Source organism: Lepisosteus platostomus, chromosome 25 (genome assembly GCF_059453375.1).
Source record: "Lepisosteus platostomus isolate fLepPlt1 chromosome 25, fLepPlt1.hap1, whole genome shotgun sequence".
Taxonomy (NCBI): Eukaryota; Metazoa; Chordata; class Actinopteri; order Semionotiformes; family Lepisosteidae; genus Lepisosteus; species Lepisosteus platostomus.
The window spans coordinates 1246715-1265355 of record NC_142635.1 but is presented as its reverse complement, the minus strand read 5'-3'; the positions used below and the strand labels follow the sequence as shown (position 1 = coordinate 1265355).

General features: G+C 50.5%; 1 protein-coding gene and 2 long non-coding RNA genes across 3 annotated transcripts; 2 read left to right on the top strand and 1 right to left on the bottom strand.

The window, feature by feature from the left end:
* The first annotated feature begins 141 nt into the window (after positions 1 to 141).
* On the top strand, positions 142 to 8670 carry LOC148640450 (CCR4-NOT transcription complex subunit 3-like). Its single transcript, XM_088619210.1, has 18 exons — positions 142 to 306; positions 1288 to 1351; positions 1433 to 1500; positions 1582 to 1656; positions 1735 to 1824; positions 2369 to 2497; positions 2577 to 2672; positions 3475 to 3694; positions 3920 to 4053; positions 4136 to 4192; positions 4287 to 5208; positions 5319 to 5421; positions 5861 to 6008; positions 6084 to 6180; positions 7274 to 7472; positions 7749 to 7881; positions 7966 to 8091; positions 8184 to 8670. Exons 2-18 carry the CDS (start codon positions 1327 to 1329, stop codon positions 8280 to 8282), a joined length of 2721 nt encoding a protein of 906 aa, XP_088475336.1. The 5' UTR covers positions 142 to 306; positions 1288 to 1326; the 3' UTR covers positions 8283 to 8670.
* A 1666-nt stretch (positions 8671 to 10336) lies between these two features.
* LOC148640449 (uncharacterized) lies at positions 10337 to 11261 on the bottom strand. The gene is made up of 2 exons (XR_015930012.1): positions 11018 to 11261; positions 10337 to 10505 (listed from the first exon to the last, which is right to left on the bottom strand). It is a non-coding gene; the product is annotated as an uncharacterized LOC148640449 (long non-coding RNA).
* A 2415-nt stretch (positions 11262 to 13676) lies between these two features.
* LOC148640448 (uncharacterized) lies at positions 13677 to 18254 on the top strand. The gene is made up of 2 exons (XR_015930240.1): positions 13677 to 14168; positions 14644 to 18254. It is a non-coding gene; the product is annotated as an uncharacterized LOC148640448 (long non-coding RNA).
* The last annotated feature ends 387 nt before the right edge of the window (positions 18255 to 18641 follow it).

The window sequence follows — 18641 nt, the reverse complement described above, 5'->3', positions numbered from 1 at the left end:
AGCAGTATTTATACCTTTGACCTTCCCGTTTCACCAATCACAGCAGAGCAACCGTAGCTATGATTGACAGCGCTGCGGTCTAATGGAGACGTGACTTCAGCTTTTAGTAGCCAATAGGAAGTGGGCTAGGGCGGGTCGCCAGGCCAACCGGAGTATCGGGGGGTTTCTGGCGGCCATCTTGGATCTGTGGGTGATTGTCTCAGCCAGAGTAAAAAAAAAACAATAAGAAAATTTACCCAATAATTCGGGTGAAAAAGGCTTGTGGAAAGGCAAGGCAAGAAGAAGACGGTGGCCGAGGACGTTAAGGTAGAGAGGGCGGAAAAAACCCGGGAAGGAGGGATGGGATGCTCTAGAAAACGGGTAAAACAATGAAGCGTCAAAAGCGGTATTTCTCTTTTCCCCAAACGAGATGAATTCCGCGCCGCTGGCGGCAGAGGGCCGTGTCGGCTCCGGGGGCAGGGGGTGGGCTCTGCTCTGCGGCTGCGGGACGTTGGCGGCTTCGAACTGCAGTTTCGCTCTGTTTTGAGCTCAGCGGGTTTCATAGTCGCAGGCGAATTGCGCAGCAGCCGGATCGGTCTGGAGGCTGTGATAGCTTTCAGACGGATATTCGTGCTTCATAGTGTTCTCTGTAAAAGCAAGAGAAGTATTGCCTCAAGCCTAAGCCCATCTCCTGGTGTGTCTCTGGAAGACTGGTGCTGTTCTGTAGGGCGACTCGGTGTGGAAAACTGACCTGCAGAAACAGGTGGCTCAGCTAAGTTTTGGATTTTATTTTCAGGTTTGTCATTGTACAAGAAATGGGGAAAGTTATCATTATTTCTAGACCATTGAATACTAATAACATTACAGTAGAACAGTCCTGTTACAGTAGGAGCTACAGTCCCAGTGCAGTAGGACAGTCTGTTACAATAGGAGCTACAGTCCCAGTACAGTAGACCAGTCTGTTACTGTAGGAGCTACAGTCCCAGTACAGTAGAACAGTCCTGTTACAGTAGGAGCTTGTCCCAGTACAGTAGAACAGTCCTGTTACAGTAGGAGCTACAGTTCCAGTACAGTAGAACAGTCATTTTACAATAGGAGCTACAGTCCCAGTGCAGTAGACCAGTCTGTTACAGTAAGAGCTACAGTCCCAGTACAGTAGTCTGTTACAATAGGAACTACAGTTCCAGTACAGTAGACTAGTCTGTTACTGCCCTTTAAAAGAAACCTGTAGTGAAAGTCTAGAGATGTGGTTGCTTCCTGTCCTGTAGCTGTGGCCTGTGTGTCTGCTCTGACCCCTGTGTCTCTCAGTGACAGACGGAATGAAGACAGCGCCCTAGTCCCAGAGCCATGGCTGACAAGAGAAAACTACAAGGTCAGCAGACCGGTGTTCGCTGTTCCCTGTCCTCGTGAGGCAGCGCTGTCGCCGGCTGTGTTAACGCTGTCTCTCGCGCAGGTGAAATAGATCGATGTCTGAAGAAAGTCGCGGAAGGCGTGGAACAATTCGAGGACATTTGGCAGAAGGTGAGCGAACGGCGCCGCCTCTTCAGTGCTCGGGTCCCCGTCATGACCTCGCCCGGACTAACCTCTCGGCTCCTCTCCCAGCTTCACAACGCAGCCAATGCTAACCAGAAGGAGAAGTATGAGGCTGACCTCAAGAAGGAGATTAAGAAGTTACAGGTGAGACACTCTCTGTGGACTCTGCTGGTACCCGGGACAGTGGCGACGGCTCTCTTACACCCCTCTCTCTCCCTGCAGCGGCTGCGAGACCAGATTAAGACGTGGGTGGCATCAAACGAAATCAAGGACAAACGGCAGCTGGTGGAGAATCGCAAACTAATTGAGACGGTGAGGGAATGAGGTTGGACTCTAGACTCTTCTAGTCCCTGTGGACACACTGACACGGCCCAGTCACAAGGATCTAGACTCTTCTAGTCCCTGTGGACACACTGACACAGCCCAGTCACAGGGCTCTAGACTCTTCTAGTCCCTGTGGACACACCGACACAGCCCAGTCACAGGGCTCTTGACTCTTCTACTCCCTGTGGACACACTGACACAGCCCAGTCACAGGGCTCTAGACTCTTCTAGTCCCTGTGGACACACTGACACAGCCCAGTCACAGGGATCTAGACTCTTCTAGTCCCTGTGGACACACTGACACAGCCCAGTCACAGGGATCTAGACTCTTCTAGTCCCTGTGGACACACTGACACGGCCCAGTCACAGGGCTCTAGACTCTTCTAGTCCCTATGGACACACTCACACGGCCCAGTCACAGGGCTCTATACTCTTCTAGTCCCTGTGGACACAGTGACTCAGCCCAGTCACCGGCTCTAGAGCAGGAGGCTGTGCCGTGAGTCTGAGCCCCAGCTCCTGTCTCTACCCACAGCAAATGGAGCGCTTCAAGATCGTGGAGCGCGAGACCAAGACCAAGGCCTATTCTAAGGAGGGCCTGGGACTCGCACAGAAGGTGGACCCGGCGCAGAAGGAGAAGGAGGAAGTCGGGCAGTGGCTGACGGTGCGTGTTTCCTCCACCAGGTGGCGTTGCTTTGCTGACGTGTTGGGTGTTCGCGTGCTAACGGTTCTCTCTTCCTCAGAACACGATCGACACTCTCAACATGCAGGTGGACCAGTTTGAGAGTGAGGTGGAGTCTCTTTCTGTCCAGACCAGGAAGAAGAAGGGAGACAAAGAGGTTAGTCTGTCCCTTGCTGTGTCTCTGTCGATGTGCATCCAGGCCTGCTGTGAACAGTGAGCTCAATTGGTATTAATCCTCTGTATCTGTACAGCCCTGACCTCTGTCTGCAGCATCACCACTACTGTATGAACCCCCTGTCTGTACAGCCCTGACATCTGTCTGCAGCATCACCACTGTATTGACCCCCTGTGTCTGTACAGCCCTGACCTCTGTCTGCAGCATCACCAGTGTATGAACCCCCTTTGGTTCTGTGCAGCCCTGACCTCTGTCTGCAGCATCACCACTGTATTGACCCATGTGTCTGTGCAGCCCTGACCTCTGTCTGCAGCATCGCCACTGTATTGACCCCCTGTGTCTGTGCAGCCCTGACCTCTGTCTGCAGCATCACCACTGTATGAACCCCCTGTGTCTGTACAGCCCTGACGTCTCTGTCTGCAGCATCACCACTGTATGAACCCCCTGTGTCTGTACAGCCCTGACCACTGCCTGCAGCATCACTACTGTATTGACCCTCTGTGTCTGTACAGCCCTGATCTCTGTCTGCAGCATCACCACTGTATGAACCCCCTGTGTCTGTACAGCCCTGACCACTGCCTGCAGCATCACCACTGTATGAACCCACTGTGTCTGTGCAGCCCTGACCTCTGTCTGCAGCATCGCCACTGTATTGACCCCCTGTGTCTGTACAGCCCTGACGTCTCTGTCTGCAGCATCACCACTGTATTAACCTCCTGTGTCTGTGCAGCCCTGACCTCTGTCTGCAGCATCACCACTGTATTGACCCCCTGTGTCTGTGCAGAAGCAGGACCGTATTGAGGAGCTTAAGCGCTTCATAGAGAAGCACCGCTACCACATCCGGATGCTGGAGACCATCCTGCGGATGCTGGACAATGACTCTGTGCAGGTGGAGTCGATCCGCAAGATCAAGGACGATGTGGAATACTACCTGGACTCCTCGCAGGACCCCGATTTTGAGGAGAACGAGTTCCTGTACGACGACCTTGACCTGGAAGACATCCGTACGTGAAGACCGTAGTAACGTGTCTGTCAGTCTGGGTGTCTGAGAGTCTCTCTGTCCGGGGGAGGTTGTGGGGGTCGGTATAAGAGGTTGGGTGTGTGTGTGTGTGAGGGTGGGTGACAGGGTGTGAGGGTGGGTCCAGGTGTGTGTGTGTGTGAGAGGATGGGTCTGGGTGTGTGTGAGGATGGGTCAGGTGTGATGGCGAACTCTGTCTCTCCCTCTGCAGCCCAGTCTTTGGTGGCAACGTCTCCTCCGGGACACTCTCACATGGAGGACGAGATCTTCAACCAGTCCAGCAGCACCCCGACCTCCACCACCTCGTCCTCGCCCATCCCACCATCGCCAGCCAACTGCACCACGGTGAGCCCCCGGTCAGCACCAGCTCCTCCTGAGAGGAGGTCCCGGCCTGTCCCGAGTGCACTGACTCCTCACTCTCTTCCAGGAGAACTCGGAGGATGACAAGAAGCGTGGCCGCTCCACGGACAGCGAGGTCAGCCAGGTGAGGCTGTTCACTCCTCCCGCCTCTCTCGGCGCAGTGCGGGGCCAGCGCGCCGTAGTAACGCTCTCTCTCCCCCTGCCACTTCTCCTCTCAGTCTCCAGTGAAGAACGGCAACCCGTCCTCCTGCTCCTCCTCCTGCTCCTCCTCCTCTTCCAGCACCTCTTCCTCTTCGCTGCTCTCCATGGCAACCGTCGCCGGGAGCGCCGGGGCGGGAGGGAACAGCGCCGGGGGCAACAGTCTCCTCGGCAACATGGGCGGTCTCCTGCCCGGCTCGGGGGGCTTCCCCTCAGGGGCGCAGCAGCAGAGCCAGCAGCAGCAGCAGCAGGTGCCGCCCTCCAAGACCACGGGGGCCACCCCGGGGGGCAACAGCACCCCCAGCCCCTCCAGCCTGCTGCTCCTGCCCTCCTCCTCCTCCTCCTCCTCCTCCCCCGCCGGCGCCCCCAGCTCCGGCCCGGCAGCGGCCGGCTCTCCTGCCCCGGCTCCGGCGGGCGTGCCCCCCGCGGCCCCTGGCCTGGGGCTGGGCCTGGGCCTGGGGAAAGTGGTGGGCTCGGGGGCGGGGGGCAGCGGCGCCGGACCGGTGGGGCCGATCGCAGGGCTGGGGCTGTCTGGAATGCCCCCCAGCCCTCTGGGCTCCATGGCCGGGCTGCTGTCCGGCTCCACCCCGACTCCCTACGCCCAGGCGGCGGCCGGGGGGGGCAGCGGCGGCACGGGCGCCGGGGGCAGCAGCAACGGGGCAGGTGCCGGCGCCGGGGGGGCTGTGGGGCTCCTGGGCTCCAGCCCCGGAGGGGTCAGTGGTGTCAGCAGTGGGATCCTGGGGCTGGGATCTGCGCCGGCGGGCACAGGAAACGCAGCTCAGGGCCTGAGCGGCGGCGCCGGAGGGGCAGGCGGCGGGGGGACCGCGGTGGGGACCCCGAGCTCTGCCCCCGCCGCGGGGAACGGCGGCAGCACCGGAGGAGTGTCTGGCAGCGGCGGGCCGGCCAGACCCCCCAGCGGACAGAAGCAGAACGGGAGCACCAGTGAGTGGCGTCGTGCGTGTGCGTGTGCGTGTGCGTGTGCGTGTGCGTGTGCGTGTGCGTGTGCGTGGCTTCGCGCTCGTGCTCAGTCGCTCCCTCCCTCTCCCTCTCAGGTTACAGCGCCGTGGTGGCAGACAGCACGCAGGAGTCGAGCCTCAGCAGCAGCCAGCCCCCAAACAGCCAGCCCCCCTCTCTGGGCACAGTGTCCAACCCAGCGTGAGCACCTCCCCTCAACCCTTCTGTCTGTTTCTCGGGGGGCAGTGTGTAACCACTCCTCTGTCTGTCTCTCTGTCTCTCGGGGGGCAGTATGTAACTACTCCTCTGTCTGTCTCTCTGTCCGTCGGGGGGCACCTGTCTGTCTGTCTGTCTGTCTGTCTGTCTGTCTGTCTGTCTGTCTGTCTGTCTGTCTGTCTGTCTGTCTGTCTGTCTGTCTGTCTGTCTGTCTGTCTGTCTGTTTCTCGGAGGGCAGTGTGTAACTACTCCTCTGTCTGTCTCTCTGTCTCTCGGAGGGCAGTGTGTAACTACCCCTCTGTCTGTCTCTCGGGGGGGAGTGTGTAACTACCCCTCTGTCTGTCTCTCGGGGGGGAGTGTGTAACTACCCCTCTGTCTGTCTCTCGGGGGGGAGTGTGTAACTACCCCTCTGTCTGTCTCTCAGGAAGGAGGCTGTGGTCAGCAGTGGTTCCAGCCTGCTGGGCTCTATGACTTTGCCCCCTGGCTCCCCCTCCCCGTCCTACAGTGAGGGCAAACCGGGCCAGAGCCTCCTGAACGGACCCCACAGCTACTCGCAGGGCGAGGGCATCAAGGTAGGGGTGTGGTACCGGCCCAGGGCGGCCCGGTGCGGCACGCGGCCAGAGCTGACCCTCTCTGTCTGGTTGCAGGCCCCGGAGCTCAGCTCACTGAAGTCCATGGCGGAGAGGGCGGCCCTGGGCTCGGGCCTGGACGGAGACATCCCCTCCCTGCATCTCACAGACAGAGGTGAGGCCCTGAGGAGCAGACCGTCTTGGGACGGCTGTAATAGTTGCTTACGTTTTTCTGGACACTCCACTCAAAGCGCTTTACAGGTAATGGGGAGCCCCTCCACCACCACCAGTGTGCAGCCCCACCTGGATGATGCGACGGCAGCCATAGTGCGCCAGAACGCTCACCACACACCAGCTCTCAGTGGTGAGGAGAGCCTGGTGGGGATTATTAGGAGGCCATGATTGGTAATGGCCAATGGAAAATTTTACACCCCTACTCTTTTAGACAAACGCCCTGGGATTTTTAATGACCACAGAGAGTCAGGACCTCGGTGTTACGTCTCATCCGAAGGAAGGCGCCTGTTTATAGTATAGTGTCCCCGTCACCATACTGGGGCATTAGGACCCACATGGACCACAGGCTGAGCGCCCCCTGCTGGCCCCACTAACACCTCTTCCAGCAGCAACCTTAGTTTTTCCCAGGAGGTCTCCTATCCAGGTACTGACCAGGCTCACGCCTGCTGAGCTTGAGTGGGCTGCCAGTTGTGAGTTGCAGAGTGATATGGCCACTGCTGGCTGCTATACAAGACACAGGGAGAGACGGCAGGACTGTGTTAGACAGACACCTGTTCCTGCTGCGTCTCTGCATCTCTCCTCTCACTGGGCCTGTTCCCTCTGTGTCTCTCTGTGTCTCTCTGTGTCTCTCTGTGTCTCTCTGTGTCTCTTCTCTCGCTGGTCCTGTTCCCTCTCTGTCTCTCTGTCTCTCTGTCCAGAGAGAGACGCCCCTACCTTGATGCCCTCACCCTGCGAGTAGCTGTGGGGTCCGTTCAGGAGGCTCTGGCCCGGTTTGCCCTCACTGTAGGACGGGGAGGGGGAGCCAGGGGGCAAAGTCATAGAGCCCAGCAGGCTGGAACCACTGCTGACCACAGCCTCCTTCCTCTGTCTCTCTCTGTGTCTCTTCTCTCGCTGGCCTGTTCTGTCTCTGTGTCTCTGTGTCTCTGTGTCTCTGTGTCTCTGTGTCTCTGTGTCTCTGTGTCTCTGTGTCTCTGTGTCTCTGCTCTCGCCGGACCTCTCTCTGTGCTGTTAATCCGTCTCACTCTGTGTCACAGACCTGTTCTCCAGCTCCACTGCTCCCCCGGGTCCCCCGGCGGCCCCCCAGGCCACGCTCTCCGAGGTCAGTATCCCACCCTCTCTGGGGGTGTGTCCCCTGGGGCCAGTGCCCCTGTCCAAGGACCAGCTGTACCAGCAGGCCATGCAGGAGTCCGCCTGGACGCACATGCCTCACCCCTCTGACTCCGAGAGGATCAGGTACTGGTCTGTGCCGACCCCTGACCCCTGTCTGTCTGTCTGTCTCTGTGCTGACCCCTGTCTGTCTGTGCTGTTCCCCTCTCCTGCGCCGACCCCTGACCCCTGACTGCGTCTGCGCCGACCCCTGACCCCTGGCTGCGTCTGCGCCGACCCCTGACCCCTGTCTCTGTGTCTGTGCTGACCCCTGTCTGTCTGCGCTGTTCCCCTCTCCTGCGCCGACCCCTGACTGCGTCTGCGCCGACCCCTGACCCCTGTCTCTTCTGCTCCCTCTCCCAGGCAGTACCTGATGAGGAACCCGTGCCCCACTCTGCCCTTCCACCACCAGGTGCCCCCGCCCCACTCGGACTCGGTGGAGTTCTACCAGCGCCTGTCCACCGAGACGCTCTTCTTCATCTTCTACTACCTGGAGGTGAGGCGGCCGCGCGGCGTGGCGCTGCGTGACGTGGTGCTCTCTGCCCTGGGCAGGCTGGGCACTGACTGCGGTTCTCTGCAGGGCACCAAGGCGCAGTATCTGGCAGCAAAGGCTCTGAAGAAGCAGTCCTGGCGGTTTCACACCAAGTACATGATGTGGTTCCAGAGGCACGAGGAGCCCAAGACCATCACAGACGAGTTTGAGCAGGTGAGACCCCACCCCCCCTGATGCCAGAGCAGTGAGAGGGCCGAGAGAGCCGGTGGCGAGCTGACAGATCCTGCTGTGCCTGTCTTGCCCAGGGCACGTACATCTACTTCGACTACGAGAAGTGGGGCCAGAGGAAGAAGGAGGGGTTCACCTTCGAATATCGCTACCTGGAGGACCGCGACCTGCAGTGATGGGCAGGAGAGGAGGCGAGGGCATTCCCGGCTGACCACCCACTTGGACTGGATTACTCCTGAACCGGCCTGCCTGGCTCCTCTCGGGTCACCGGTGCCCAGAGGCCTGCCGGACTCGGGCAGCATGCCGTGAGAGACTCCCTGGTTTGGGTTTTGTCTTGTTTCGAGAGATCAGAGAGACTGACGGATTTTTCTTTCCGAGATGTGAATTTCTCCCCTTCCCCGTCCCCGGTCCTTCACAAGCAGAAACTGAAGCGTTTCGTTTTCTTTCGTCTTTCGTCTCCTGTTCTGCTCCGCCGGCGTCACTGAGCGATGTGGCTCAAGAGGGGAGAAAAACCTACAGTAAATACAGGATTGTAAAATATTAATAAAGATTCCTTTTCAGAAAGTCGAGGCGTCAACTGTGTGTCTGTCTCTTCTGTTTCTATGTCAGTACTGTCCCCTGAGCGGGACTGGACTGGACCGGGCCCTGTCCCCTGAGCGGGACTGGACTGGACCGGGCCCTGTCCCCTGAGCGGGACTGGACTGGACTGAGCCCAGTCCCCTGAGCGGGACGGGACGGGACTGGACTGTGCCCAGTCCCCTGAGCGGGACGGGACGGGACTGGACTGAGCCCTGTCCCCTGAGCGGGACGGGACGGGACGGGACTGGACCGAGCCCTGTCCCCTGAGCGGGACGGGACTGGACCGGGCCCAGTCCCCTGAGCGGGACGGGACTGGACCGGGCCCAGTCCCCTGAGCGGGACGGGACTGGACCGGGCCCAGTCCCCTGAGCGGGACGGGACGGGACTGGACTGAGCCCTGTCCCCTGAGCGGGACGGGACTGGACTGAGCCCTGTCCCCTGAGCGGGACGGGACTGGACTGAGCCCTGTCCCCTGAGCGGGACGGGACTGGACTGGGCCCTGTCCCCTGGGCGGGACTGGACTGGACTGGGCCCTGTCCCCTGAGCGGGACGGGACTGGACTGAGCCCTGTCCTCTGAGCGGGACTGGACTGGACCCTGGTTCCTCTTTCCTCTGAGCAGGACTGGAATGTACTAGATTCAAGGAAAAACAGGTGAGATCTGTCTCCTGTCTGCTGATGTGACTTGACTTCTGCTCATTTACAGCGGTGGAGTTGTGCTGTTTATTGTGTGAGATTGATTCAGTGCGAGTCCAGTGTACTTTGTCTCGGACGTGTTTGGGGAGGGTGAGAGGAGTGAGAGTCCAGCTGTGATTTCTGGGCTGCAGACTTGGGATAAGGGGGTGAGGAGGGTGTCTGTGTTTTTCAGGACTGCTGGTGCTGACTGCGTTTATTACCGGGAAGCTGTGTGCTCTTCTGCTGTGTGAGATCACCGCGTCTCGTCTCTGTGGGCTGATGGGTGTTGAAATGTGAACTGGGAGCCGAACAATCCTGTGTGTTAATTGAAAATCGGGAAATGTTCTTTTTCACAGCTTCTGTCTGTGGTCTGTTGTCTTACAGTCTCTGCTTGAGGACAGTAACCAAAGCCACAGCTGAGCACGAGTCCGTCTTCTTGAGTGGTTCTGGAGACCCGGGTCCCAGCATGCCCAGCATGAGCCCTGTAGGCCGACCTGGTTCAGAGGAGAGAACCTTTACAATGTGTGGCAGTCTGAAAGTCTGACTGTGTGGAGGTGTGATGGTGTAACAGTCTGACAGTCTGGCGGTGTGGCATTCTGGCGGTCTGACAGTGTGACGGTGTGATCAGGGCTTTAAAATTTGAGCTGGAAAGTGACAGATCTCTGATCCAGAATGGACACAAGTGTGACAGGCAGGGACAGATTTTTGCTGGAATGTGCAGACAAACTGTTCTGGACTGTAGCAGAGAAGCACAGTTAACAGAATAGTGGCTGAAAGATCTGCAGGCAAACTGCTGCGGAAAACAAGTTAATTTCCTGCCACAGAGCCAGCGTGTCAGAACCAGCAGGTGATGGAGGAAGAAATAAAACTGATCAGAAGACAAAGAGACGAACACAGAAACTGACAAACTGACCCTCGAGTAGAACATTTGTGATGAGAACATGATTTCAGTCAACACACTGCACTGAGCCAGTTAGCTTGATGAAAAGACATGTTCAGGAAGACCATTGATAGAGACAAGTGTTCAGGCACCTTCAGCACAACATCCCACTGAGGCTCATTCAGAGCTGGTGAGAGTGTCAGTCTGAGGCTCTTGGCCTGGAGCTGGTGGCTGCCGTGTCACTGAGGCTCAGGGCCAGGAGCTGGACTGGATACAGATACAGACATTGCGGTCAGTGGAGTCTTATTTTAAGACTTAGTTTTGGAATCAAAACTTATTATTGTGACTCTTCAAAAAAATACAATTTACCTTTGAATATTTGTCATTTGACATTTGACTTATGAATATGGCATTTACCCAAGATGACTAATAAATTCATTACTGTTAAATGTTCTTCTTTCGAATTTCCTCTTACATAGTACAACAAAATATCAAAATCATTGATATAAAATCTTAGTATTCTATATTTCCAGAGAATTCCCATGACGTGAATTTAAGTGCTGTGTCTGGCGACTTCTGTCGCTAAGGTTGGCGCAGGAGGTAGCCAGTTTAAGAAGCACTTAGTGATGAACGAGCGGGTCGGGGAGCACGTAGATTACAAAGGATTTAACGTTCTACTTAAGTTACGATGGGTTTTGGGAAACACTCGTCAATTAACGAATAATCTTAAGAGCGAGTTTACGATGATCTTAGCGCTACGATGCTTTCGGGAAACTCACCCCAGACTTCCAATGGATCCGGACTGGATCAGACTTCCACTGGATCTGGACTGTCAACAGAGGAAAGCGCGGACTACCGGATGCCTCTGTGGAGTTACCGCCCTCGACGAGTGACGCGGCACTTGGCCAATCAGCGCGGACTACCGGCTTTTTCCGCGGAGTTTCCGCTCTGAATTTGAGAGGCTCCGCGGAGATTTCTTAACAACTCAAACACACATTGAAATCTACCTCTACCTTACATGTCAGAAAGCCCATTCCCCATAATTTTCTATCCTTTTATTTCATTCTGTTGATGCATGTTTTTGAACATCTGATGTTGTTTTGCACATTACGTGTTACCTTTTGTTGTTTTGCCTGTTGTCTCTGTCTTTCTTTTATTATACAATTGTATTGTTGTTGTTTTTTTGTACTACGTATCGTCTGAGAGCTAGCTAAATCGCATTCCGTTATACCATATACCCGTCTGTGAGTAGGATGACAACAGACGTGACCTGGAACTGGAGCAGGCGGCTGTTGTCCAGTCACACAGCTTCAGCCCCGACACTTCTCCGCATCCCGGCGGGCGGTGACACTTCTGAGAAATGTCCACTGGGCGGCGACAGAGATACACGAGTCTATGGAGGCGAGTATCACAGCGCTGTTGCAGACTCTTGATGTGCGGAGATTGAAAATCAGTGTAGATGATAACTGTGACCTTTCTGAAAGCAGCATGGAAACCTAACAGCATTTATTTTGGTTATGTTGTGGTTTAGAAACATTCTGGACTGTTTTACAAACTTATATAAAGAAAGAGACTAATATTCATATGACTTTTAAATAAATTAATTTGTTACATTTGAATCCCATTGAAAGTAAGATGAAAATATCGTTTGTATTTTTTAAATTATTATACTTGCACGATATAATAATTAACGGAGTGGTGTGGGAAGAAACCCATGTTTGAACACTTTAAAACAGATTTAAAGACGTACCGTACCGTGTTTAGTTGTAAGAACGTTGAAGCACGGACCTTATCCGCATTTACCTTGTTTAATCTTTTTTTTAAATAAAATGTACATGTATTATTGCATTTATCCCTAACATACGCTTGATATGTTATATGTATTCTTGTTGTATTGCATTTTTTGTTCACTCTAAATCAGTGGTTCTCAAACTTTTTGGACCAAGTACCACCCCTAATCCAACCAAAGCATCCAAGTACCACCTACAAGTCACCATCTCATAGGAACCCCAGAAATTCTCAATGACCAACATGAGCGCATGTGCACACACACTCACACATACATATAATAAATATTATAATAATAAACTTTGTTTGATATATTAAAATGTGGCTTCTCAAAGTGTTTTACAGAAAAAAAAACATAAAAATAAAAAAGCACCATTTCAGTGAGAGGGGTGAGCCTGTTTAGTCGAGCAAAGCAGATGTGAATTAATTTTTCGAGCCTTGATACAATTCACAACAGTCTAACAGATTTTAAATCGTCAGGCATTTTCTTGACGGCAAAGGTCTCGCGGTGGATGTTGCAATGAAACCATTAATTTCTGGAGCAACGTCTCTAATTCGTGCAACTACACCCCTGTGTCGGCTTGTCATTGCTCTAGCACCGTCTGTACAAACTCCGACACATTTTATCCAGTCGATGTCATTCTCTTCGATAAATTCATTCAGAAGCTGAAATGTGTGCTCTCCTGTAGTTCCTGTTGGTAGCGGTTTACAGAACAGAAAGTCCTCACGGGACTTACCCTCAAACTCATATCTAACGTAAACGAGCAAATTGGCCAAATCGACTACAGACTCATCTAATTGCAGTGAAAAACATCTGCTCATCTTAACGCGCTCTATCAGTGTACTTTTGATATAATCCTTCATTTCAATAATTCTATGAATGACTGTGTCTTTCGGGGGGACAGCAGGTCGAGCTGTTCAGCAGTTTTTTCTCCACACATAGTGTGGGGCTTACCTGCTTTAGCAATCCGCAAGCTTGCATGTTTCCACGTTTCCGTTTTTATTTCAGTGTTTAAGTATTTATTTAATGCGCATGGGAGAGAAACACAGAGACGCTCGGTGTATTTTTCTCAAATTAACTCAGAACAGTTCTTAAATATTTTTCTGTTATTTTTCACGCTTTCCTGTGCTCACAAGATTACCAGCGTTCGTAGCACGCATTTCTATGCATTCCTGTTTGCAACGTTGGCATTGTTCCAAAATCACGCACATTCTCCTTTCTCCCTATTACAGTAGCTTTTTTTAAATACAATTAGATACAGTAGCTTTTTTTAAATACAATTGGTCACTTGCGTCCGTAGCATGCATTCCTATAGAGTGGAATAGATTTTTTCAGCGCACACAACACAGTTCCAGGGTCATTTGGCGTACCACTTGGCGGCACGCCACGTACCACTGCCGGTACGCGTACCACAGTTTGAGAACAACTGCTCTAAATAATACCACAGACGCGAGTCAATGACGTCAGAAGGATGTCGCCCACAGGGCTTATGGGTAATGTAGTCTCTGTAGTTCTCTGTGATGCCCTGCCCACGTTTTTCGCTGATTTGATTGAACATCAGAATTAATTATTTTAATACCATTTCAGCGTGTTAAGCATGTCATGGATTTCTGTGTCTCTCCTAGGTGTTCCCTTGTGTGTACTTTTATTTAATTTAAAATTTATCCACCCGGCACATAAAGAAAACCCACTGTGGGTGTGTCTGTGGGTTTCTTAGCTCGCCTATGTTTATTTTACTTTGTCAATAAAACGTGTTTGCAGTGGCCACGGAGCTGCAGAAGTTGTTGCCGGAGCGGATCTGACCTCCAGCAGGTCAACAGTCGGCTTTTTTAAATCTAATTAGTGAGAAAAACGGGAGCTGTAGTTGAAAGTTGTCAGGAGCATCTTTGCGGATATTATATGAGGGAGGAAGAACTGTTGAGAAGCGCAGCCGGTTGTGTGTAGCAGGCTGTGGGACAGGACTGTCAGGGAAACACGCAGCTGGTGGAGAAATATCAGCACTGGACACTAGACTCACACCGCTGGGATCACTGCACCATGAGCGAGTCCGTCAGCTCCTCCTCCTGCTGGGGTGTGTTACTGCAGGATTGAGGAATCTCTGGTCTCTGGTCGCGTCGTGATCTCCATGTGGAGGTGAAACGGTGAGAGACGGCGGCGCAGTGGGTGGCAGTGCTGGGGCCCTGGATTTAGTTCCTGGGCCGCTGTCTGTGTGGAGTTTGCATGCTCTGCTCATGTTCTCAAGGGTTTCCTGCTGCTTCTGCAGTCCAGTGTTGGTGAGACCGGTGGGTTGATTGTGCTGTGGTGTGAGTGTGTGTCTGTGTGCCCTAAAGGGGGTTTTTAATAGTATGGGGTTTGTGTGTTCACTTGTATGCAGACCACTGGAGATACAGGTTGTTTTTTGGCAGGCAGACTAATGGCTGCATATTCAATTCCAGCTTTGTCATTCCCTGGGGGAAACGTGTTTCAATTAACAGTACTGATGTTGCCAAACCAACAAGTGGGACAGTGTTTGAAAATCCTTTCAATGAAAGATTTGTCGAAAACTGTTGCTATTGTTCTGTTTAATTTGAGGTCACCGAGCTTATAAATGGCCTCACAACATTTGTCTCGTTTCAGGTTTCTCTGACCCGGAGAGTGAACAAAGAAGTGATAAGGGCCCATAACACCTAAGCTCGGCACTCTCACACTCCTCAGCCACACAACCTTCCTTCTGGTAAAATACTGGGCAAGCCCCTTTCTGACAGGGACAGTGGAAAACCCCCTGAGGGAGATGGGCTGAGGGGAGGAATAAAACCATCTGAGCCGGAACGGAGCGCGCTCCCGATTCCCACCAGACCCGGGAGACGACACAGGCAGCACAAGGGAAGCTGCGGAGCGCGTGTTCACGGAGGCAAGGACCTATTGACGACCACGGGAGACATTGGCAACGGAACAAAGGTACTGTACAGAGACTTTCAATACCTGAAGGCAAGGAGCGAGAAACCGGCCCGGCTAACCGCTCCAAACTGAGGAGAATGGAATACAGTTCGTGGGAGGATTTCTAGTGGAACCTGAACGGAGTCTGGGGAAATGGGACCGGCCTCTCGTTCACTGGGGCCATCAAAGACTTTACAGGTACGAAGAAGAATCGTTCGAGTGCCCACTCTTCAGTACTTGACAGAAAAGACTGCTGTCCCGCTGGATTCATTATGACCCTTGGAAGGACCTTTTGTTGCTGCTGTTTTTGTTGTGTCTTTGGCTGATGGTGAATGTGGATAGAAAAAAGGTCTCTTATACGATACACGTGCTTGTCGCTGGTCTGTGTGGACATTGGTGGTTCTGGGAGATCAACAGAACCAGTGGTAATGTAGAGGGGCCCTAGCACCTCGTTTCCATTGCTAGATGGCGTAGTCATATACGGATGCAGCCATTCAAAATGCATGGGGTATTTTGCGGTACACCGTGGTGGGCGTGTCTTATCAAAACGCAGTTTCACACAGTATCACGTGGTGTAACACGTCATTTGACGTCATACCTGAAAGTATCCGGAATCACCTTGTAAAACCGCCAGGAGGAGCCAGTAAAGGTTAACCTCTCATGTACAGCATTTAAGCTTTTAAACTTAAACTGTGTATTACAGCATGTTAATCATCAGTCATTCAAAAGTTGGTATGTTTTATGAAAGCAAGATTGCTAAGTTGGGCAAAAGTAAACAACCTACCTTTATCATAAATATTTTAATTATGCAGAAATATTTAATGCATCAAAGCCTTTACAGAGGATATTACTAATAGTATTAATAATGAATGACTTTGGACAAGCTGTAAACTCAAAAGTATTACGCTGGTCCACATTCTTCCTAACCGTCATTTTAAATGAAAATACTTTTATTTTTTTCATTGACAAACACCACAGCATTTCGTTTAATTAATTAACAAGGACGGGACATTACCTAGCCAATATGATAAAGGAATAAATGACTTTTTTGTTTATTTCTTTAGCACATTTATTTGAACATTTCCATCGATTGTACAAGCACTGAAAAACTGTTCAATCCCTAGTTCGTCGGGCATTTTCTTTTAGTATAACAGACATAAAAACTCCCTTGCTTTTATCAGAGCGTTTCATAATTTCTAACAACGAAAATTATTTAAACTGCGACACTTTTATCATTCAACAAGATCTCAAAATATCACAAGGATCCTCAAGAGATCAACAAAGACAACAGAAAAAGATATGTGTATAAGATACTGTCCATGGGAATCCAAGCTTTTTTATCTACGCTAAGAAGTACTGTAGTCTTTAAAATTTCTTCATCACACAGTGAAGTCAAAATTCCGGGATGTGCCTATATTAGAAAATATAGGACTTCTTCGTATGTATGTCAGGCAATCAGACTTCAGGACTGGAATTATCCGTTTTATAATGGGGAATATAGTGTAAAATCCTGGGTTCGATAAAATATTTCAGGCATTCATGTGAAGGACAACAGAGCTTTCACTAACCGATTATCATTATTATCATTATTATTAATAATGATATTAATTTAAGTGTCTAAATATCTAAAAATATGTATCTATATAGCAGGTAGTATCACTGTATTCCACTTTTTTTTGTAAACACGGAAAAACAGATTCACAACGCGACACTGTGTCACTGTGTAAAAAAAAGGGTTTGAACACCCTAAATTGTAATAAGCTGCTGAGCTAAGAATAGGAATGTTCCTGCTGTCAGAGGGGGTGGAAAGTGCCTGCGGTCATTTAATTAGTATTACAATTCACACTGATTCCCTTGCGAAGATATGGACATAAGAATATTCGTGCGTGGTCTAAAAATGGCATTAAGTAATATGATCAATAATAGTAAACTGTAACATGCTGTAACAAGATCGGGTAAACTGGGAAGAAAATGCTTTCAGAGAAAATGTTTCAGGTGTGAAGAACATAGATCTCCAATGCAATTTCAACCAAACCTGTTCCCACACACCCTGCCCCCACTGCCATTAGAATATACACAAAGCACTGAAATCTTTCGAGCTAATGATCAGGTGACCCGAGAGAGAGCGAGAGAAACACCAAGGGGTGTGGAACCAGGGAACTATTTACATGGAAAAAGGGCGAGCTCCCCAGACTGTCTGTCCGTTTCACTGTTACCTGGATACCTTTTTATTTAGAACTCACTCTCCCCTTGTCTGTCTGGCTTCTTTTAATCCTTCTGTGCCCGGATTGCAGCGGGTAAGATGTTTGTCCAAGAAAAAAAAGAGAAATTTCACCAGAGCCTCTTCTCTTCTTGTGTCTAATTTTTAGTTTAGAAGGATTCAAGCAGGATTTTAGATGAAAGGCAGAGACCTTAATCAAGCCCAAATCATTATTGAACCCATTCAGAGTCTACATTACATTTTAGAGTTTCATTCTAAGCAGAAGACCCTCACATCTGAAGAAGGCTTGCATTTTCTCTCTTCTCTTTTAAGCATGTGTACAATGCTGTAATACAATTTAAAATAATTTAAAGTTTAAACAGTATCAACTAAACTTCATTAATATAAGTATCGAGTGGTATTACATAAATACAGCTTTTTAGTATAGATTACACTTTTCTAAAATGTATTTAAAAAATAAAAATGATTACATTACAATCTAATCTTTCCACATTTGATCCCAAAATCCCAAGAAAAATAAATCTAAATGGGGAGAAGGCTATGCTGAAAGTTTATTAAGATACTTAGAAGACAAATATAACAATTTATGTTGCATTTGTCTGATTGTGAATAAAAAAATACATTTAATTAAACGCGTTTGCGATTTATATCAAGATAAATGTTTATATTGTAACGCATGCTGTACAGCCTCTATTTCTCTAAAAAAATGTAAAAGATCATTTGCGCACCCTAAGAGGGGGGGTCTACTCTCAGTGACAGCTGATAATCCTCCGTACACTCAAATGAAAAATTAATAATGCCAATGTAAATGTCATATTTACAATTTGTTGATAATAGAAATATTAAGTTCTCTAAAGCTTTGTGATAGTTTACCCAGGCAGCAAAAGATCAGCTACACTGGGAAGATACGACACCGAAGATATGATTAATAACCTTTTAAATCTGAAGGGAGATCTAAAGGGATCCCCCCCCCCCCCACACACACACACGATAGAATCAGGAAGCGTTGTCAGGAGGAAAGAAGGTGACTATTCATTGTTATTAAAAATGACTTAAATAAAAAATGTTGTGATATTTAGAAATATAAAAAGTCCATTCATTGTCCATAATATTGCTATTTTATTTTAAAAAAGAAATGTTTGTTAAAAGAAAAGTCGTGGCGCTGGCTGGATTTGAACACCCAACCTGTGGTTCAAAAGTCGGGCACGTAGACCCCACATGAGGGGAGGTGAAACAGCCCTACACATACAATATCAACAGACATTGTACAGTGTGTACTATTGTTTTGCACTATATGAATATAATTATATCGTTATTAATTTCTTTAGATACGCGATTCCATATTATATTAGCAGAAAAGCTTAAAACTACCACTTTTTATACACGTTATTTCATGTTAGTTAAAGAATTCAATGCTTAAAATGTTTAGGGAGAAATGGAATACTGGTGTGTATTTTTTCTTTAAAGTACCGAGACC

Excerpts from the sequence above, each read along its gene's own strand:
- LOC148640450 (XM_088619210.1), top strand. The coding sequence starts at position 1,327 with ATGGCTGACAAGAGAAAACTACAAG. Across the intron at positions 2,673-3,474 it reads AGAAGAAGGGAGACAAAGAG|AAGCAGGACCGTATTGAGGA; the intron begins GTTAGTCTGTCC and ends GTGTCTGTGCAG. Across the intron at positions 7,882-7,965 it reads TCATCTTCTACTACCTGGAG|GGCACCAAGGCGCAGTATCT; the intron begins GTGAGGCGGCCG and ends GGTTCTCTGCAG.